We start from the raw sequence: 23,240 nt of genomic DNA, 5'->3' as shown, positions 1-23,240 counted from the left end.
ATTCGCATACAATCTAAAGGGTAACAGGTATTTTCAAATTATGTCAAAAACTTAAAAACGTCAAAAATGGAGATGCGAGGTTTCCTTCCGACAAACAGCAATATAAAAGAAAGTAAACCATCCATTATACTCCACTAGCAAGAATCTGAGACGATAGCTCATCTGCTGCTGCACAGTTTGTGTTGGTCATCCTCTAGTCCTTCATCAGTGGTCACAGGACGCTGCCCACATGACGCTATTCTCAGTCCAGCAGTGACACTGAGGTGTTTAAAAACTCCAGCAGCACTGCTGTGTCTGATCCACTCAGACCAGCGCAACACACACTAACACACCACCACCACGTCAGTGTTACTGCAGTGCTGAGAATGATCCACCACCCAAATAGTACCTGCTCTGTGAGGGTCCATGGGGGTCCCGACCACTGAAGAACAGGGTAAAAGGGGGCTAACAAAGTATCAGAGAAACAGATGGACTACAGTCTGTAACTGTAGAACTACAAAGTGCACCTATATAGTAAGTGGAGCTGATAAAATGGACAATGAGCTTAGAAACAAGGAGGTGGTCATAATGTTACGATGATTATTACACTGACCAGGATGACTTGGCTGTAACTACAGGACGAAAGGGACATGAGTATGCAGGATCATGAGAGGGCCGGGACAGAGTGAGTGGAAAAACAGTCATTAACATGAATGACAACAGCAAGCAGGTTCCAGGATTACAATACCACTGCAAGGCCGGAGTCCAATGCAGCAACCGGTAATTCCTCTCCGAATAAACTCCATTAATTAGTCCCTGACATGTCCCTTTTGGGGAGGGCAGCACTGGCACCACCAGCCCCCACCCCTCCTCAATCTGGAGACAATGGTGAAGACAGACAGGACTGTACAACACAGTAAGACTGGAATTCATTTCACATTAAATCTCACTTGAATAAGATTTGTGAGCTGAAGGCAGAAGATGCCATTTACAGTAATGTTTAATACTGTTCAACCAACGTTTGCACCAGTGTGGAATGCGGGACGACTGGCTGAACGGACCAAATTCTGCTCTGGACGACACACTTGCCGCTCTCTCTCCCTCTATCTACGAGCCTAAGAGCGCCCCCTGCTGCTGCAGCGCCTCTCGCCAACATTTACAGTCAGGTTTCAATGATGTGGACCTGAAGATACACAAACATGGACCGCCGGTTAAACCGTAAATCTACATCATCTGAAGTGGAACCCGCTCAGAAAAAAACACCGGAACCCGAAAGGGCGCAAACAGCAGTGCCAGCGAGGTCAGCGTTAACATCATCAATCCCCAGGATCCTTAGTCAGGTAACAGTAACGTTAGCCAGGTGAAGCAGCAGCACAAAGACAAGTTTCAGACTAACTGGCTCAGAATATTTTCGTGGCTCGAAACTGTAAAATGTACAGTGCTGCGCCTTTTACCAGCCGATCTTACAATACGTCAACTTTAAGGCGCCACTCAGATGGAGTTTCTCACACAGCAGCCTTGAAAAGAAAGGTTGAGGCAGATTCGGCAAAGAATGTGATGCTAATGCTGTTGAAGTTGCGCAGTTGCAGTGTGAGGAGGAAACGAAGGGGCTTCTCAAAACGGCCTACTTTATAGCAGAAAACAAACTGGCTAATTCAAAATTTGGTTCATTCTGAAAAATGAATGAAAAATTCAGGCCCTGTTTAATATTACACATTTGGATTCTTCATGCTAGGAGATCCTTCTGTAATATCTATAACATTTTGATATTTCAAAACTAAAATTATTTACTTATCTATGATGTGTACACATTTTTTTAAATGAAACACTATTAGAGCTATGCGACAGCCATGGGGGTGTGAGAGAAGTTTTGTCTCTGATACTCAGCCAATACTTCGCCCATCAGTACACTACAGCAGTCGATTTGAAAGATACTACACACAGGATCAATAAGCTACTTTTACTGCTTTTAAAAAGTGTTTAATAAATAAAATAAATTCTATGGAAGAAAATTGTTAGATTTTGATATCAGGTCACTTCACAAATGTACTACTCAGTTTGGGAAAAAATTTAGTAAGAAAAAATTTGCAGTGATACTGTAGACCCAAAACGTTACTGAGACGTTCATGTTTAGCTCAAACTTTAACCTTTTTGGGATTTTGCATAGCATTACTTTGAAAAATAACTACTTAGCTCTTGTGTGGTGTTAATGTGTGTGTTACTCAGTGGTCTGCTGGACCCACCACATTATTGTTTTTTAAATCAATACAGCCACAACAATTTATGTAAAAATACCAGATGTTTAAAATATCACGAGTGGCCAGTGTAGGGTTCTTCTTTAGCAGCTGTAGCCAGTCAGCAGCCCGTCCATGTTGTCCACCCTCACACACACACAAACACACACACCAAAGGCAGGCCATGTAGAAGGAGAACAGAGTGAAGGACACAGCACCTCCACACTTTTACTCCCCGCAGGTTCAGCCCAACACCACGTGTGTAATATAAATGTGTGGGGGGTGAACAGAGTGAAGACACTGAAATTGGGTTATTTTATATGTTCTTCACAGAAAATGAGCAAAGACCAAGAATCTGAGGTTGAAATAATAATAAATCACATGTTTTCTTTTGGTAAACGTTGAAAAAGGGTCCCACAGACCTGAACACCACACAAAGGGTTAAAGATGCATTAGTGACGAGCATATACTTGTTAAACAGTGCTATGTAATGGGCACAAGTTAAAGAAATACCTTTTTCTCGGCTTCATATTCAGCCCAGGCAGCCTTACGTTCCTCCTCGCTCAAAGCCTCCTCCTCTTTGTGGTCCAGCAGAGAATCGTGCTCGTGGTAACACACAATCTGGTCTTTAAAGCTGTGAAGCAGCTCAGCCAGAACAGGGTCCTGTTGAGAAAAAGCAGATGGGTCAGCACTTAGATCAGGGGTCACTCCAATAAACACATACGTACATGTGCACACACCTAGATCGAGATGATCTAACGTGTTCCTCAGACAAAAATCGCTTCCCACTATTACTCTTGATTAGGTTAAGGCCCAATCCCATTTCACCGCTCGCCCCTACCACTTAGCCCTACCCCGTTGTTTTGTGTGCTCTCGTTTAGGGGTAGGGAGTCCCAGTTCTTGTTGAGATAGAGGGGTAGGGTGAAGTGTTAGAGCTACATGACCCCCCAAACGGAGGTTTTTCAGAGACTCCAAACAGTGTTATAAGAAAAAAAGAGAAACTGACAAGATGGAGCACAAGAGACCAAAGAAACCCACAAACGTGAATATTTTCTCCATTAAAAATTACAATAACGATTGTATTATCGTAGCTTAATGTTGTTTCAGTGTATTATGGTCCTTTTCTTCTAAACAACAGTGCCCGAACACTATGTCTCAGTAGCCAGCTAGCTACATTTCCCGTTCCACCTTGAATGGTGGTGCCACAACTTAACTGCTGCGCCATTTAAGGTGGAATGAGAAAATTTGAAAGAGAAGCTGGTGAATATCTGACTTCAGCTTCATATCACTGAAGAATTAGGGGTGGGTGATAATAAATAATTGCCCCCCTCTTTGAAGGCATATGATGCCCTAAATGTAACTAAAGCCCAGCAGTGAGGAGCTGAACTTTACCCTCCTCTGCTGTCACTGCAGACTGGCAGGGTCGCCTACAGAGCAGCGCTGGTAGCTGTTAATGAAGTGATGCTCTTTTTATTTGAGGGTCCCATTTCAGAGGGAAGATTTCAACCACTATCCCTTATAACTTAGTTTCAAGGGGTTAGGGTGACACTCGAAAACAAGGGGTAGGGGTAAAAATAAGAAGCAGGATTGGGCCTAAGTCCACCCAGGTTAATCAGGGGTAAACAAGTCCTCTTCAGAACTAGTTTACTAATAATAATAATAATAATAATAATAATGAACTCGAATACAAGGCTGGTTTATTTGAAAAGAGTCAAAAACTCCAATCGGGTGGAGGGGCGGCGGCGGCGGCGGGGTTGGGGGGGGCAAAACCTTAATCCGATGAGAAATGACAAATAGCAATTTAGCAGCTGGTTTGCGGCACAGAGCTCGAACACTACACAGCCGACAGACGAACACTCAGAAGTGGACATGTTTAAAATGAATTCTGAGCCTTTCACGCAACTCGGGTTTCCAAGACAACACTGTTATTGAAAACAATACCTGAGTAAAACTGAATTCTCAGCCAGCCCTTTCACACAAACATGGTTTAAATTACTCTCTGCCGCAAATGTTTGCTTTTCTTTGTCTTGCCTTTGCTTTGCATTAAATGGACCCTTGCTATCTGGAAACAGCACCGCCGCACTGTCTTACTCTCACTCACACGGTCTGTGCAGCAACTGTCCGATCATTCAGCCTCTGATTGAGGAGTGACAATGATTTGACTGCTACCAAATTGATCACGCATGTCACCAAAGTTAGAAAAGAAAACAGTGTTTGAAAATTACAGATTGATTGCAAGATTTCTATGGAAAAGGCTCAAATAAACAGAAAATCAACCAGTGAAACGAGATCCTCGGCCGAAAAGGGAATCGAGAATAAACCAGATCTGCGTCTATTTATAGAAATATAAAACATAAGAGATAACGTGGCACAGACAGGTAAGAATAACACTGCCATGCTTTCCGCATTACGCCAGAGGAGAGTAATGGACTGCAGGGCTACAGATCCCTCCGCATCAAGAAATTTGGCTAAGTGGGCTTGATAGCTGGAAAATAAAAACATGTGGCAAAAGCAAGTACAATCACGGCAGGCCCGGCCCATCTCCTCCACGGCCAAAAAGTCATGGCTGCGCATGCAGTCGAGCCCAAGCTGCTAATTAAAACATGGCCCAACACTGCCGTCTGAGGCAGCCCCATCCTCGCTGCACCACCAAGGCTAAGAGAGATATTGCTCAGATGTCCTGAAGAAACAGAGAGTCTGTTATTTACATTATTCAGTGTTCACAGAAAAGGAAGATTTTCCCCTTTGAAAAAGTAAAAGGATGGGGGGATTTGGTGGAGGGGGTGGGTCAGAGAGCAAAGGCAATTTGATGATTAAGCTGTTGCTTACATCTCCACTGAACACATTTCAAACACTGCCTGCTATAATTTCTATCCCACAGGCGGAGCAGAAACCCTGGGCGCTGGCTTAACTGAACACTGTCCAATGCAACGCTGAGCCGGTAAATGGGTCACAGAGCCAGGGGGTGGTCGAATGACAGCAGCGCTGTCCGGGGGAGCAGAGAATGCTGGGATTCCTGATTAATCTCTAGGTTGGAGCTCCCCGGGTGGTCCAGTCTGTCTTTGCAACCTGCCCGACATGTGCACCTCAGGCAGAGCCACTAATGATCGCAACAAGAACGCCTGTATTGTCACGCTGCTCGAACCGTGAGCTCTCGCATTGTATAATGATGGCTTAAGAGAAATGCAATCATTTTAGAAAAAAGTGGGGGGAGGCAGAGTGGGCAAAAACTTAAAAGAAAGTTGTTTTTTTTCCTGGACAGGGGGGTCTGAGGGAAATGAAGGAGGTCCCACAGGAACTCCAAAAAGGGGGAAGGGAGAATTTTTGGCTTTTGATCATGGTTTCGAGGTACTTAAGGCAGCGAGATCCAGGGCTGAGGATGGTCCCAGGTGAATGGTCTCCCTGATGATAATGCAGCACACTGAGTTTAAACACTGAGCTCTTTGAGTCAGCCTGATATTCCTTGGCAAATTTCAGGCCGTCTTAAACGCTTCGGTGAAGGCAAAGCTTCCTGAAATATCTGATGGCTCCTTCCAGACATGGTCTTCCTACATGTTCCATGCCAAAAGCTGTAGATGGCAACCTATTCGAGCCAGAGAACACTCAATCCTCCAAAACTCAAAAAAAGAAACGTAAGTCTGGCTATTACTGAGTTGTGCTGCCCTTTTCTTCACACTGCAATAAGCCTGTATTCTCTTTCAATTAGACAGTTTTATTGAACAAAGGAAAGCTAAAGGAATTATGGGGCACCACTCATGGTTTAGAACCAGAGCTTACAAGGAACACACTGGGCAGTTTCGTTCATGTGTTTGCATTCATTCATGGGATGTCCTTCGCACAGATATTGTGACCAGCCTCTTAGGTTTGTGCTAAAAGTCACCAGCCCAGAACTGCATCTATTCACCATTACAGAACGTTATAGACATTATTTAATAACATGGTTTAAAAGAGCGACTTATTACAGAACCAAAAAATGGCTCATCAGTTCTGCAAATTTCAGATTCACTCTTTGAACTACTGGTGATTTTTCTTTATTTTTGACTGTTTCTTCATATTAAACAGTGTTTTAAATGGTTTTAATTTGGCAGCATAGAATAGACAGCATAGAATGTTATCGCATATTTGGCTCGTGCCTGCAACCAAATCACAGCCGTGATGTTATTGGCGATAACACACGACCTTGAGTGTTCTATTGCTTTAATACAACAGTTAAATAAATAAAGTAAAGAATAAATAAACTGGGCCGTGAACGCAGCGTTTAATATGTTAGCAATTCCTTCCACCAAATTTTAGTTCCTTAACGAGCAGTTTGTTGCTACGTCAGAGTAACGAACTCCGCCCACTCGCTGCACAGCCGGCAGTTCGTCCGCCAGCTCCTTACACTAAATTCCCAAACTGTCGTCACCACTGAGCAGCTTTTCAGTCGGCAGCTGAGACAGAAGAACAGCTGAACAACCTGGAATCAGCCAGAAATGAACCCAACACCATTCGCCAAACGTGTAGTCTGATCTTCAGAGTCTGACCAAATCAGACTGAGCCATAAAACTGCCGCAATATCAAGTTTAGCTCAGTTTTGTCAGTTTTTGCCAGATCAGTATTAATGTTGTTTTGTTCCAGCCAGTCTGTAAAGCATCTTACAGCCCATTTAGTTTGGCGAATGGTATTGGGTTCATTTCTGACTGATTCCAGGTTGTTCAGCTGTTCTTCTGTCACAGCTGCCGACTGAAAAGCTGCTCAGTGGTGATGACAGTGGTTTGGAAATTTAGTGTCGTCTCATCTTCAGAGTCTGACCAAATCGGCTGTCGGTCAAATGTGATCTTAAAAGTGTCCATTTTCTGCAAAGTAAGAAGTAAAAACGTTCAAATGGCTTGAGCGTCTCCTACAGCTGTCACAGTCGTTGCTTAGCTCAGCGGAGTGATACGGTTAGACGGTTAGAAGGCTTCTCAACCAATCAGCTTGCGTGGCTGGAACTAATTGTTGTATAATAGACAGCATTGAACAGACAGCAGAGCCAGGGCTCTTAAATTAAACAGAATGATGTGGCCCCTCATCATTGCTGAAACAAGAAGAACTGGAATAAATCAGCCAGAAAGACTTGTTCAGGCTGCATATATTTATGACTTGGCAAGCAAAGCAATCACACTTAAGATGAGATCACAAATGAACTCTGACGGTGCTTAAAATGCGAACTCAGCAAAACTTCAAAGTACCAGCACTGTAGCAACACTTGGCTCTCAAGCATATTGCTTAATATTTACTTCAAATAAGTACATTTACAGGTATTTCAGCCCATTTCCTGCCTCCTGAGGTTTCTGATCACACCACTCTGCATCAAAAAGCACAGCCATGTTCACTCACTCGGTTTCATTTCTTTCATTACAGGCACTATAAACTTCTGTAGTTTGCTCTTTAGCAGGATGGAGTAATGAAATAAAGTGGAAGCATGAAGGAGCAAGAGAGGCAGTGAAACAGTAGGACTGAGGTGATTACGGCAAAGGCAGGTTTGCCTTTGCATATGAAACATCAGGGAGTCCGAGTTCCATTAATAAATAAAACACACACACATGAAAAAGCCCACAATCTTTTTGGTGGCTTATATGAACATCAATCCTAATAGAGAGATAATTATATAAGCAAAAAACCAAAAATTCTCAGCTGAAAGATTTAAAAGACGACACTGAAGAGTTTCAAGAAAAACTACTCAACATGAGAACTTGAAACGATGTGCAAGTCTACATTGATATGTGAGCCCGCCCCTAAAGAGGCAGATTTCACCAGGTCTGCTTTTGACATGCAGGTGCACAAACCATAGCAACCAAGGGGTCCAGGGCAGGAGCACCGGTGGTGGAATGCGAGGGCTTGAGATATTTGTAATACCTAACCTTAGCCAGTCAAAACTGACTCTACAGCTGCATGCAAATTATACACATGACCTTACTGCCCTATTATAAACAGTCTCCTTCAAACAGAGCACTTCACAGCCGGCACAGCGCCGGATGTCAGCCTGCCATCAGAGCAACCTTCACCATCATCAAGCCCATGAAACTGCTCTTGCCCAGGGAAGGACCAGGGGCCGTCTTAAGAAAAACCTGCGAGGGTTCTCAAGACAAACACTAAGAACTTCATAAGAATTTTCTCAAGTTCAATTCTTGAAAAAAAAATTAAGAAGATCTCAAATATTCTTTTAAGATTTAATTAAGATTTAATAAGCATTTAATCATAAAATTGCATTTTACCATGTACCAGATATACAGTGGGAGATACATCAGAAAGTGCATTAACTGTTTTGTCCTTTATTTAATGTTCACATTACCAGGCTGAAGTAACACAAATCTGATTTTTTGCCCTAATGTGACTCAGATCTGATGTTTTTAAGGCTGTGTAGACACAAATCTGATCTTTTCAAATCCGACCTGAGCCACTTTCATATGTGCTCCGGAATTCATGTGTTTTTCTTCCACTGCGCCATCATTCAGCGTTACCATGGCAGCAGCGCCGAACAGAAGTTAAAGCCTGTAACTGATGGAAAAGCAGCTCATCTCACCTTTTTCTCCTTCGTCTCGCTCTAATAATGAAGCTGAGAGCTGATCAGAGTTAATTATCTTCTCAGCGAAGCTCGTTCTGCTCGTTAGTTTGATGAACGTGATTCATTCATGTGACGTTACTGAGTTACTCATGAGGGTCATTTCAGGACGCCGGTTCGTTCACATTGATGACAGATTTTAATCGCTTACCCAAACGAGTGTGAACCATCATGTCAGAGAGATCAGATTTGAGCAAAACATCGGTTTTGAGCGTAGCTTAAAAGAAAAACATCAAACCAAGCATTCAAAAAAAAAAAAGCAAATAAAAACTGGAGGTGATGGAGGAAGAAACAGCCACCAGAAAAAAAAAATCATTGGAAAATATGCTAACTGTGGGAGAACGGATCTCCGTGATAATTTCAGACGTTGACCTTGTCAACTTGTCAAGACGAGTGTGAATCGGTCAAAGTTTTTTTTCTTAAGAATGATGTTAAAAAAACATGTAAGAAGATTTTCCTTCTTAAGACACTTTCGTGAATCCGGCCCCTGGTCCTCTATGGCATCATCTGGCAAACCTTTGAGGTGAGAAGCTCTAACAAGCACTGTGGGTCACACACTATTTGCCTTTCATCCAGGCTGGAACTAAAATTGAAAATAAAAATAGGGGGTAGGGGGTGGACCTTAGTTAAGACACATCTGGGGAGGCTTATTAAGGTGGGTTCCTGCACCTAATTATCTTCAGCGAAACCTGTTCCTTTGCTCAATGAGGCCCTAGTCGCCCGGGAATTTAGAACAGTAGCAAATTACTACTTTCCCACCAATGAAGCACCGGGAGGACGGGCAAAGCCCCACCCTACCCTGTCACTCAGCTCAGCCCTGGAGCCCTTGTCCATATAGGGCCTCCGCACGGCCTGAGGCTGGTCTGGACCCCAAGCTGGGTGGCTCTCGTCTGGGCCTCGGCGCTCTTCTTTGTCATTAAGGTGGAAGTTCGCTAGCTTCCTTTGTCTCCAATTAGTTTCTCTGAAGAGTGCAAGGACATCCTAAAGGGGTTCTGAATAATGACCATTCATCAGGTTGAAAAAAGAGAAGAGGGGAAGAGAAGTTTTACAGCGCTCCTTTGAAAACTTCAGAGACAAAGCGGTGAATCAGCTTTAACAGATGGCCTTCATGATGGTAGGCTTGTTTGGGTGAGGGGAAGGGAGGCCAGAGCTGCTTCAGGCCACAAATTCAGAGGTAGAGGGCTGGCTGGGGAGGATGTGTGTACTAGAAGGAGGGGGTGACAAGACTTCCCAGAAATACCAAGGGCAGTGAAGGGGGGGGGAGTAAAGGTATCAACCTGTACCCCACAATCTACTCAAATCAATGCCCAATATGAGCGTCCACCTCCACAAAATTTAACCAGTTAAAGAGGCTCTTTCTTTAGCTCATGAAGTTGTAGAATGCAGACACCCACAAGCCCATATTACCCAGGGTAAGGAGAAGAAAGACGAGTCTGCCAAGTTTAAAAATATTTCCTCTGTTCCATAAACTTGGCTGGGGCACAGTGAGAAATAGAGATATGACTAAAGGCTTTGAGGGATGACTGACTCATCTTCATACTATTGCAGACGGCAGATTCCATCCATAACAGCTGACTTGGTGCATTCTGGCACACATATGGCCAAATGTGGTAATCTCTGGAGAGGCTGGGTTCCAGTTTATTTTATTTATTTAATAAAATGGTTGTTCAAAATCACCAGTCGCAGAACTGAGACATCAAAGGTAACAGCAACTGAGAGCTCTAGAAACTTTTTCATAACTGCAACAACTGGGCAGTGGTTTCAGTGGGCGGCTGCATTAACTCTGTGGAACCACCAGTTGTTCCAAAACGCACTTCATCATATTGTTTACCTCGTAACTTTCATATTTCATAAGCTTCATTCAAAAGGTGGGTGTCATATGAAAGCTGTAACTGTCTTCTTTTCAGTCAAATAGATGGGTAATGTAATTTTAAAACTTTATAGCAAAAGAAGCTGAACTATTTTTTTTCGACTGAAAGTTGACCAAGTTTTCCACAAATCTGAGCTATAAACTGTGTCTTCAGTGATATGTCTTTCAGCAGTAACTTGTAAGCATATGGTATGTTTATGATCATAAAACACATTTTCTGTTAAATTGAGGGGAGCATTTACATTTATTTCATGCAGTTATTGAATAATTTGGGCATGTAAATTCAGATGGAAAAACTGAAATACACCTAGGAGCATAAGATTGAATATAAACCCTCTGAACTAAAAAGTAAACAGATTTCTGTAAAGCTGTGTGCATTTTGGACACATTTTGGTGGATCTGCACTGGATTCCTTTGCCTCCAATTAGAGTCTCCACCACAGTCAGTTCTGCAATATAAACGCTTTTGGGTAAATAAGAGTAAACAGAGGCATCTCTGTGCAGCTGCTTGCTGTTGTGTGCGGCTGGACACCCCATCTAAGGCCAGTAAAAACTCCAGGGGCTCTCTCCTGTGACAGCGCACCTGTGCCAAGCACTAGCAGGGAAAAAAATAAAAGATGGAGCTGCTTCGTGTCGCCCCTCCCCGTTACCCCCACCCCTCAAAGCACAATAAATGCTCTGGAACCAAGCCACATGAGTAAACAGAGTTTATCAGCCCCTGTAAAGTTCAAAGGAAGCATGTACCCACAACACGGGTTATGGAGCATTCAACTTATGTGACTTGATAATAAGAAAAAGATACATGTTCAAATGATTGCAGGTGCTAGTTCTCCAGCATCCTGAGCACACAATGTTGTTGGCAGTGCGCATAGGAAATTCCTAAATCTTGCGACTTACCTTGGGCAACATGGGTGTGGCCCTCTTGCTTTTCTTCTCCGAGGGGTCATCCAGCTGGTCTGGCTCAAAGGTGTAGAGTTCAGTCAGTTCATTCATGGTGAAGTGGCGCTCGATCTGCTGTTGGTCCACTACTCGGAAAGACAAGGACTGTTTGGTCACCTGCCGGTCGTAAATCTTCTCCTCCATGGTTCCCTACGGAAAAAAACAGACACCGTTAAGGCATGAAGATCCAGAAAAATGCAGCAAGGGTTCTCAAACAGTGCTGCACCTCAGAGAAAGCATCTGTAAATCAACTTCACTGACTAATTACGAAAAACCAGCACAGTTAATGCAGAGAGAATGCCTTGCTGATATCTTGCTGCTATGTTCTAAAGCATACTACAGTAGTTTGGCATTCCTCACCTGAGCCAAAACCCAGTAGACAAACACAGTCTTCACCTGGCCAAAGCGGTACACCCTGAAAACGCTCTGAATGTTGCTCTGTGCCCAGCAGTCTAAGCGCCAATCCTCAGGGTCAACGGGTGAATTAGCAGTTCTACATTAACTCCAGTGTTTAAGACCATTTATTCGGTGTTAGAACGATCAGCAGAGCTTTACTTTACTGCAGAGGAGGATTTTATTCATACCTACAAATCTAATTCTGCCGTGGAGCCGCAACAGGGCAGTAATGCCTTGCTGATATCTTGCTGCGATCTTTTCAAGCATGTCACTTTGAAGAGATTAAGGACAAGGCATCCAAAAATGTGTCCATAGATCATTTACAACTGAAGAACAACAAGGAAACTGTAGTGCCGCATTCCTCACCTGAGCCAAAAACCTGTAGACAAACACCGTCTTCACCTGGCCAAAGCGGTACACCCTGAAAATGCTCTGAATGTCATAGGATGGGTTCCACGAGGCATCGAAGATAATGACCCTGTTTGCTGCCACCAGGTTGATCCCCAGAGATCCAGCTCTTGTGGAGATGAGGAACAGACGACCCCTGCAGGGAACAGGAAGGGTTGTGATTATGGCGCACGGGGCAAGGAAATGACTTTCACTGTGTCAGTATGGCTCCTCTCTCAAAGATCTATCGCACTGGTTATCAGTAACCGCACCGCACCCAACCCCACATTTTTAAACAACTGATCAAAGACTTTAGTTGATGAAGTCCTTCATGATTTCAGTTGGCTATAGGAACTGATATACCACTATAACAAACTCGTAGCTCATTTGGATAAAAATGAGTTGATCATCATTCAAAAGATTCATGGGTTAGGTCAGGGGTCGCATCCCAAATGTAAAGAACAGCCATTTTGTCCTTTCAACAAATGTCAAACCACCTTGGGAGCCACAACATTTTACATCTACTTTACCATCTTGGCTGTAAATATGTCTTAGTATGTGCTGATGTGCCAGTGTAGACTAAAAAATATAAACAAAAACGTTGCCCTGCTTCACTTTTCTCGCATCTCCAGCAGGAAACCTTTCCGCAAAAGTAACAGTTTCTTGTAAAATGTCTCTCAACGTTAGACTTTTTATGAGGATGAAGTCAGCTTCTCATTCAACTTTTCACGTTCCTCCTTAAACGGTGATTAAGGCGCCAGAATGTAACTGCTGCACCATTTAAGGTGGAACGGGACAATTCGAACAAGAAGCTGGCGAATGAAAAACTGACTTCAGCCTCGTGACGTTTTAGTGTTTGTCAGCTTCTCGCTGCAGATTAAACGTATCAGGAAACCAGCTGGAGTGATTATAAACGCAAATAAGTTCATTCATCTCCAAATTATCAATGTTCATTTTAAATCACTCTTTTTGCTGTTTCGTTAGCTACTAGCTAGGTGAGACTGTTTTCTATGTTGCTCTGTGCCAGGCAGACTAAGCGTCAATCCTCACGGTCAAAGGGTGATTTAGCAGTTCTACATTAACTCCAGCGTTTAAGACCATTTAACTGTGTTGAACGATCAGCAGAGCTTTATTTTAGTGTAATGGAGGATTTTATTTTTTTTTTACCTACAAAGCTAATTCTGCCATAGAGCCACAACAGGGCAGTAAATGAGCCCTAAGCTCACGTAGTAGGACTGTTCCTGGAAAATGTTTTTGCTGTAAGAATAAAACCTTCAGATAAAATCTCCTCACGTTAACTTACATGGAAAGTTAAGAATGTTTTTTTTCTCCTCTCCTTTGAAAGTTAAGATTGTGGAGATACAAGGTTTTGTTCCAACAGTGACATTGTCTGTGTTTACAGGCAAAGATTTTTGCCAATCTGACTGAATACATTCTGATTACAGATTAAGACTGAGGTGTTTATTCTCACACTACTCAACAATCTGGAAAATTGCTGTTTACATGAACACCTCAAGTAATCCAATCCAAATTACGCTCGTGTGCATCACGTGAGTCCAGTCAGAGTGAGATGAGCAGCAGTGAGCAGCGCTTGTGTTTGTAATTACTTTAAAATGATGTCAGACTCAGGAAAACGTCCTTCACATGTCCTTATTAAAGGAGGCCGAGAGGAAGACGTCGTGTTCTGAGACACATAAGCTGGACGTCCGTCCCACCGCCGTCTTTTAAAGATCAGAGCAGAAACTTCGTCTCCTCTGCAGACCAGTTTCTGCTCCGCCATGTTGAACGGTATAAACTTTCACTATGACGCGACGAACATGATCAGAACGGACTTAAACTTTCCGATAGGGAATGTAATCAGATACAGGCGTTTACACGGATATTATTCTTCTATTTAACGGTTATTTACAGGATTACCCACCTCGTTTAATTGGATAGAAACTGTATTCTGAATGGCGTCAATCTGACTAGTCTGTTCTGACTGAGTTGTATACATGGACGTATTCTATTCCGATTGAGCTGTTATTAACGGATTATTAGGCTGCATGTAAACATGGCTAACATGTTTCTTTGGCAACTGCATCATCTAAATGGCTAACGCAGTGACTAAATACATTGATCCTGACATAAATCATTGCTCTCACGGCTTGGGACGATCACACTGATTGGCATTCCTATGATGCACTGGCAATAAGACGACTGATTTTTTAGCTAAAGAGCAAATGAGACGTGTAGATGAAACACTGTTTACCGAACGTTGCTGGTGTCATTGAACTCTTCAGCCCACTTCTTCCTGGTCATGGCATTAGTGGAGCCATCCAGGCGGTAGTAGTCGATGTTTCTGAACCACTTGCCTTCGCCTTCAAGAAAGAAGAATATTACTGCCGGTCAGAATCACTGCTTTATATAAGCATCACATAAAACAACAACGCAGCCACTCGGGCTGTTTATTTCGTAGAGTTTCTCACAGAAAACACGCTCCAGTCATAACACGACCAGTTGTGTTGGGAGGAGCGTGATAATCCCAGTTGGGCCAGCTGTGTTCATGTGCTTAGGGAAAGTATGCACATAGATAGGTGGCTGAGTGGAGGGTACTTGTGTTCAGCTTAATATTGTTGCCTCCTTCCACCCCTGTGTGTGTGTGTGTGTTCATAACTAACATTTCAGTATGTTTCCAATTACTCCTCTGTGATCTTTTCATTACAAATTGCAAAGCCTTAAGCAAACATTTTTCATGGAATAAAAAAAGCAAGTCAAGGTCTAATCATTTTCAAAATGAAAGCAAAAACAGCTGCTGAAGTTTAATTAGGAACATGACCTTATGCCAGAGGCTCTGTGTCTATGTGTGTAGGGGTGTGTGTGAGAGAGCTTTTAACTTAGATCTGTGTCAGATGTGCATGTAAGTATAAGATGTGCTTCTAAATTTCACCAGGCTCCTTTTAACTCATGGCCATCAAACGTAAGAGGCTATGAGGTACGAGAGATAATGTTCATTTGACCAGCGTTCCGGGACATGACCAAACAGGGTCTGGGGAAAAAACCCAGGATGTTTTTCTACTGTGAATGTTTCATTCAGGGCACATTTAAGTACTAATCTAACCAGATATTTCCCATAAACACACAATGGGATACACATAGCACACAGCTCACTGCCAAGCAGCTTGGCAAGGGAGCAGCGTGCCAATGAGAATATGTCCCATTAAAGACACGGCAGGTTTAACCGGACACCTTTTGTGCGACGTAAGGCTAGGAAACTGCATAAGCAGCAGTTCTAGCACAGTGACGACTGCATAAACAGTAATTTGTACGAGGAGTTCATGGTTCTTGCTACTGAAAGACCCACAGAGAGGTTTACGGAGCATAAAAATACATGCTGCGCAATGATTCTTCAGTATATCCCACTTCACATAAAAATGAAATCATAGACACCCAGCAGCTCTGCTATGTTTCTGTGGCGGAGAAACCAGCCAAGTCATAAATATGCAGCATGACTTCAGCATGAAATTTATAGTTATCTGAGATAAAGGAGAAGTCATTATATACACTGATCAGGCATAACATTATGACCACCTCCTTGTTTCTTTGCTCATCGTCCATTTTATCAGCTCCACTTACTATATAGGTGCACTTTGTAGTTCTACAGTTACAGACTGTAGTCCATCTGTTTCTCTGACACTTTGTTAGCCCCCTTTTACCCTGTTCTTCAGTGGTCAGGACCCCCATGGACCCTCACAGAGCAGGTACTGTTTGGGTGGTGGATCATTCTCAGCACTGAGCTAACACTGACATGGTGGTGGTGTGTTAGTGTGTGTTGCGCTGGTCTGAGTGGATCAGACACAGCAGTGCTGCTGGAGTTTTTAAAACACCTCAGTGTCACTGCTGGACTGAGAATAGTCCACCAACCAAAAATATCCAGCCAACAGCGTCCTGTGGGCAGCGTCCTGTGACCACTGATGAAGGGCTAGAGGATGACCAACACAAACTGTGCAGCAGCAGATGAGCTATCGTCTCTGACTTTACATCTACAAGGCGGACTGACAAGGTAGGAGTGTCTAATAGAGTGGACAGTGAGTGGACACAGTGTTTAAAAACTCCAGCAGCACTGCTGTGTCTGATCCACTCAGACCAGCGCAACACACACTAACACACCACCACCATGTCAGTGTTAGCTCAGTGCTGAGAATGATCCACCACCCAAATAGTACCTGCTCTGTGAGGGTCCATGGGGGTCCTGACCACTGAAGAACAGGGTAAAAGGGGGCTAACAAAGTATCAGAGAAACAGATGGACTACAGTCTGTAACTGTAGAACTACAAAGTGCACCTATATAGTAAGTGGAGCTGATAAAATGGACAATGAGCGTAGAAACAAGGAAGTGGTCATGATGTTATGCCTGATGGGTGTAAACTTCGACAAAACAAAGGGGAAGCTATGGACCCTACCTGAGCAGAACCAATGGCCTACCTTTGTATGGAGATGTTTTCCCCTCTTCTTTGGCTCTGCCTGCTAACTCTAGGAAATCCTCGATGAGGTCCAGCGAAATCAGCGACTGACTGAACACCAAACTGAAAATACAACGCCCAACAGTGAAGTTTCATATAACGATCATGACTACATTGAAGTCAAGTTGAAGAGGATAATTACTTTTCTTGGACTAGTTGGCTTAAAGTCCTTAAACTAAGGTGAACTTACACTTTATCTTCCACTTCTTCAGCCATGCGCAAGATTTCAAACAGGAGAACCATCTTTCCAGAGTGTTCCAGGACCTCAGAGTCCGCTTCGCTCACAAACTCCTTGTACCAGTCAGGAGATGGGCTGCCAGGGCCTGAGTTGCTGGGACGAACTACCGGAAAGATACAAGAACACAGAGTGTGAGGTAAAGTGTGACTGGATAAAAGGGAACATTTACAATAACACTTTATTAATCATCTAGAAAGGACCACTCTAAATAAAGTCTTGACAGATTATCAGTAACATCAACATCATCAGTGAAGTAACAGTAGTGAAGCATCTGAATACACTGAAGTAAATATCTTGTAGATGTTCTGTTCATACATTACTTACATTTATTAGATGTATTGTAAATACGGTACTTCCATTACACAAAACCTACCTAACCCTGGCCTTCATCCTAACCCAAAACCTAATCCTAATATCTTCGCTGTCCTAAGAAATCCATGTATCTTCATTTTTGTCGATTTTTTTCTACATCATTTCAACACACCAGCCGTCCTTTACATTGTGTGAAAAATTCATGATGAATGGACCAATAGAAATGCTCTAAAACCACTTGGAATAAAATCTCTTTACATTAACTTCCATTAAAAGGTAAGAGTGTTTTTGCCTTCTCCTGTAAAGTTATTATTTTGGAGATACTTGTTTTTCTTTGGACAGAGACTGTATGTTTTTGACATGTTACTGAGAGTCCAGAGTGTTTCATGTAAAAGGACCACGCAAAGTAAAGTGTCACCACATTTTCCCACTTTGCCTGAACGCTTGAGCTTGAACAGGATTGATTTTGGGCTCGTTTGAGGAAGGAGCTCATTTCAGCAGACTTGTTTTCACATTTACCTATTTTTTCTTGTAAATGTTCCTTTGGTACAAAGGATTGGTTACTGCTGAGTGTGTGAAAGGCCCTCTTGCAGGAGAACTAGGGATGTAACGACACACATTTTCAGGTTCAATATGATTTTGATTTGGAGGTCAAGATTTGAGTTCTGACTATTTTACGTTAATGTCTTACAATTTACAAGCAACATCCGAAAAAAGCCCTGCAATATGAGCATGGGTGTATGTGTGCCATAAAGCCCTCCTCTCCTCCAGCCACCCAAAATCACTAAAGCTGAAAACGGCCTTTATTTTTGACCAAATGTACAAAAATTTATGAAGCATTTTTTATATTTATTAAGTATGAAAATGCTCTAAAACAAAAACTTAAACACTAAAACCCAGAGGTGGGAACAAGTCACTACGTTGCAAGTAAGTCTCAAGTCTAGACACTCAAGTCCCAAGTCAAGAGAGTCGAGTCAGTACAGGCGAGTCTTAAGCCAAGTCCCAAGTCAATAGTCCTAATCTTCGAGTCCTAAACAAGTCAATATGCAGTTTTCAGCTAAATTAAAGCCATAACACTGAACAAAGGTAACGGTAATACGGCCTTTTAACGACGGTAGGAATAGGCTTGAAGTGATAGCCCAACTACAAGCTAGAAAACTGCAAAGGGTGAACAAATGTATGAGCTTATAACACCATCTTTATCATTCGCGCAGCAAACCTAGAGAGACGAACTCAGTAGCGTCTGTAGATCTTTGTTGTGACCGGAGAGAATTCCCAGTATGTAGGTCTGATGAACAGCTCCACAACACAAACGCTGTATGAATGGCTGTGGTGTGGGGGCTGTAGCAGTCACTGCCACCAGCACTCAGAGAGAGGCACAGAGGACTATCTGGCTTACACGATGGAGCGATACTGGACTGACTTTGGAGCGAGCGAAAACATTGATGCTCTGACTTCGTCACTCTGCTCTCATTCCGCACCGCTCGCATGCTCTGGCTCCAATTAATAAAGGTTTAAAGCAAAAAAAATAAACCCACTGTAAGACCCCCAGACGCTGCAGGTAAAATCAAACCCACCCTCTTCCACGGGCTCAGCCCTATTCCGTCCTTCTGGGTTTCCTCCCCGGGAGCTGGTGTTCCACTCCTTAATCACCTCCACGTCGTCACTGTCAGACTTGTCCGAACTCTGACTTTTGCCTCGTCCCCTTTTCTTCTTCCTGCAAGGGATTTGAGGAACATCACAATGGTCAGAATGCAGTGGACAAAGTGTTCACGCAAAGAGAGGTGAAAATATGAGACTTGCTGACTTTTTGGGCTTCTCATCCTCGGAAGTCAGGCTCATAGACGACTCCTCCGTTTCGGATGCAATGAATTCCTCCATACTGTCTTCATCAAAGTAACCCTGTTGGCAACAAACAATACTTCAGAGTATTAGAAATATTAAATTAATTCACCAGAAAAATCACATTACAGTAACAAAAAAACACAACTGTGATGTTACTGAAAGTTATTTACTTAGAAAACACTGTTTTATGACTAGTGCATTTAATCATATGATGACAGACTTGCAGTTCTTGAGAAAAGGTGAACATAATGTAATAATAACGTAATAAGTTCAATTTAAATAGCGCCTTTCTCAAACCCAAGAACGCTTTATAAAAGATCAGAAAATAACAAAACACATGATCAACAATAAATAAAACAACACACACACACACACCTCTACATTTCCAACAGCTAGCAAGGGGGATAACAGTGTACAATGTAAAGGACTTTTATTTTATTTTTATGTTTTATTTGGTTGAATACTGTGGTAGTATGTTTACTTAATAGTGTCCAATAGCCTTTAAAGGAATCATCAAAACACATTTTCAGGCACAATATAATTTTTGATTTTAATAGATTGAAGTCAATTTTGGATATTTTGGGTACTAAAACGTCCTGATTCTGCAGAGCTCTAATTATCTACCAAACAACAACAACAACAACAACAACAACAACAACAACAACACTTATTTCTATAGCGCTTTTTACAATTAGTGTTGTCTCAAAGCAGCTTTACAGAAAAGCAGTTTATGGAAGGAAAGCAGTTTATAGCAGGAAGTGTTATCAAAAGAATAAAAAGAAAATAAAAGAAAAATAAAAAGGAGTCCATGTACAGATGTAAGGAACTAAATCCAGGTCCAAGCCCCCCATGAGCGAGCCAGAGGCGACAGTGGTGAGGAGAAACTCCCTAGGAGTAAGAGGAAGAACCCTCGAGAGGAACCCAGGCTCGAGGGAGGAACCCATCCTCCTCTGGTCGACCCCGGATGAAGAGAGAATGACAGAGCTAACAAGATTTTATGATTTTATGACAAGATACAACAAAGAAGCTTAGAGCTTGAACATCTTTCAGAAATATGCTGATTAATCCAGGAGGAAATAATGTAAAGTTAGACTCACAGGGTCTCTTTCTAATATTATTATGTCTAATATTAATCCAAAGGGCTGGTGTGTTTAATTGCTTTGTCTCAGTCTTCAGCAACTGATCATGTGAGCTTCTGCTTTAATGGAATCAAAACCCACAGCCCTGTCGGATAAGACTGGACACCCCTGTACTACACAGACTGGTGCGGCTCGGACAGAACATTCTCAATGCCTGCTGCGCCAACCGCAGCCCCTAAAACTTAAGGGTGTTCAGGAACAAAAGTCCAGTCATTCGAGACGGGGTGCGTGCCATCTTGCCAGCTTTAGTTTGACGGGACGCACACAGATGCCTAGGTTTGATCACTGACCGTGATCTTTCCATGAAAGAAACCAAATGAGACCCTCAGCAGAGATCAAGGAGCATACTGAAGACAGTCTTTAAACTTCAATACACTATTTCAAATGTTTTTTCTTTTTTAATGAAACAGTTGTGCCTTTAAATCAAAGATTCACGAATGTGAAGTAGAAATGGCATGTCAATGGGTCCCGTTATCAGGCTATCATTAGAAAATGCTGGACTGGACATCTGAGTGAAACAAAGAATTAATCTGATCCAATCCTGTAACCAGTCTAGCATGAAATAGCACACATTTAGTCATGTTGGCTGTTGTTAGTGGTTATTTTTTGGTGTGGGGTGGTAAAATGTTGTGTAGCTTGAGCAGGAAAAATACTGGATATGTTACGGCCAAAACTCAAAACTCATCAGTACTGAAGAAAAAAAAACAAAAAACACACTGTACCACTTCAAAATTGGGTCGTTCTCCGTTTGGAGTGAGAATTCAGGTGGACATATTTTTGATTTCATCCCAAAACTAAAAATCATATATGGAAAAAGCGGAGCTTCATTCCAAACACTGGTGTTGTATGAATATGGTGTAACACCAGTGACTGTTACTCCAGTGACATTCTGGTTAAAACTTAGGATTCTGTAAATTGGCTGACTCACTGGTGGTCAGGTGAGCTTGTGCAACTATTTAAAATCAGTAAATCAGTAAAATTTTAATTACGCAGGCATTAAAGCACATAACTTCGTATCACTGGTGTTTTGTGCTGCCTGATAAACAAAATTATTATTAACTAAAGGAATACAGTGAAAGAGTGTGGACCCATCTTGCGTCTTGAGATGCTTCCTCTCTGATGAGCCTCGACCCAAAGAAGCAGTTTAATAGAGCTGAAAATACGGTATTAAAATGTAAAATAAGAGTCCTGATAACAGCAGTGACCAAAATCTCTGTGACAAATGAATTTTTTTTTAATAAAATGCATATTTCTTAATGTGGTATAACACTAATGATATAAACAGTAAACATGAATCTGTTTTATTCAAATTCCTAAGTTAAAAATATTGTTTTATATAAAAAACTGTTTCTCAAAAGTTGAAAATTGGTTTTGTGATGAGCTGTTTTACAGATGCAGAGCGACTACAAAACAGGATAAAACAGAAAAATAAGAGAAATCCTAAAGGAAAAGTATTCATTATTGTATTTATTCTTACATTAACTGTGTAAATGTATATACTGACTTTTGGAGCTGTGCCTAATATTTTATGCATCTTTTTTAACCCCTGCAACCTTTGTGGCATCGTTTTCCACTCTAAATTGTGAACGACCCAACTGAAGGAATATAAGGTTGCTGTCGGAAGAAAACCTCGTATCTCCATTTTTGTCGTTTTTCAGTTTTTGACAATTTGAAAATGCCTGTTGCCATTTACTTTGTGTGTAAATTTTATGATGAATGGACCAGAATGAATGACCCAAAATGACTTGGAAAAAGGTCTGGCTCCATTGACTTACATTAAAAGTAAAGTAGGTTTTCTCTTTCCCCTGTAACGTTACCCTTTTGGAGATATGAGGTTTTCTTCTGACAACAGCGACATGCTTATAACATACAACAAGAGATAAAAGGCTGTTTCTATTGATTTTTAATAAAAAAATGCAACTAAACTATTTTTTCCTGAATTGAATGAACATTTGTGATTTCATTATTGAGCAAAATGATCATGAGTCATGATCATGCAGCAGCAGCCGAAAATACAAGGTAGCTCTGAATCAAACTTGCCCTGTAGTTACATCATTCGTCTGTACTTTCCCGTTACCAGTCTGTGTGCAGAATGACTGGATATGCGCAGAAAGTGATGACTGCGGGAGAAACTCCGGCGTTTGTTTTAAGTGTGGTTGAACGGAAAGAGGTCTGTAGCTCACCAGTTGCATGTCTTTATGCCTTTACCTTGTTTTCCTTACTGATATAGTCCAGCTGGAGACACCAAGGATGGGTCCAGATTCTGCTGAGCATCTGGAAATCCTGGAAGAGTTTCGTCCCTGCGCGGCTTCTTCCCCCCTCCAAGGCAGAACCGACACCTGCTCGGAAAGAACCGGTTTAGTGCCTGCGAAGCCTCTCCCACACCATGCCACAGTTATGACCGCACACCACAGGCCTGAACAAACTAACAAGAGCCTCGAGAGCAACTTAACTGCGAATGGAGCAATTTTAATCAAACGCAAGGCCGACTTCTAAAGACGACCGAATGATTATGGGCTGTGAGGCTGTCAACCTGTATTAGGGTTGGGAGGCCATTCACTAAATTATGTCTCAGTGTAAATTATGTACGGTAGAGACCCCACGGACACCCGTCATTACACATTTTACTAGAACTTGGGTTTTAATTATCATACAGACAATTACAAAGCAAGCTTGAAATTAGCTCTGGTTTCTTCCCAGCACAGCAACAGAAAAACAAGCCTTTCATCCAAGTAACATTTTGCTAGATAACAAATACCTTCTCGTCAAAGAAATCCAAGATTGTTTTGATTTGACCAATATTTGAAGTGTTTAGTG

The 23,240-nt window shown here is 42.2% G+C and overlaps 1 protein-coding gene across 4 annotated transcripts in view; it reads right to left on the bottom strand.

Annotated features, from left to right (window-relative positions):
• The window catches only part of atrx (ATRX chromatin remodeler), a 69,779-nt gene that overhangs the window by 7,237 nt on the left and 39,302 nt on the right, over positions 1 to 23,240 (bottom strand). For all 4 annotated transcript variants that reach the window (XM_036569375.1, XM_036569376.1, XM_036569377.1 and 1 more), the window contains exons 23-31: positions 22,632 to 22,762; positions 19,247 to 19,341; positions 19,017 to 19,156; positions 17,080 to 17,230; positions 16,852 to 16,952; positions 14,639 to 14,747; positions 12,367 to 12,544; positions 11,563 to 11,754; positions 2,727 to 2,876 (exon numbers count right to left, since the gene is read on the bottom strand). In XM_036569375.1, coding sequence (XP_036425268.1) covers positions 2,727 to 2,876; positions 11,563 to 11,754; positions 12,367 to 12,544; positions 14,639 to 14,747; positions 16,852 to 16,952; positions 17,080 to 17,230; positions 19,017 to 19,156; positions 19,247 to 19,341; positions 22,632 to 22,762 — 1,247 coding nt within the window. The remainder of the gene's footprint in view (positions 1 to 2,726; positions 2,877 to 11,562; positions 11,755 to 12,366; positions 12,545 to 14,638; positions 14,748 to 16,851; positions 16,953 to 17,079; positions 17,231 to 19,016; positions 19,157 to 19,246; positions 19,342 to 22,631; positions 22,763 to 23,240) is intronic.

The sequence above is a fragment of the Colossoma macropomum genome, unplaced genomic scaffold (genome assembly GCF_904425465.1).
Source record: "Colossoma macropomum unplaced genomic scaffold, Colossoma_macropomum, whole genome shotgun sequence".
NCBI classification, from domain to species: domain Eukaryota; kingdom Metazoa; phylum Chordata; class Actinopteri; order Characiformes; family Serrasalmidae; genus Colossoma; species Colossoma macropomum.
Note: the sequence above shows the minus strand (reverse complement) of the source record. Positions and strands in the feature narration are given on the sequence as shown.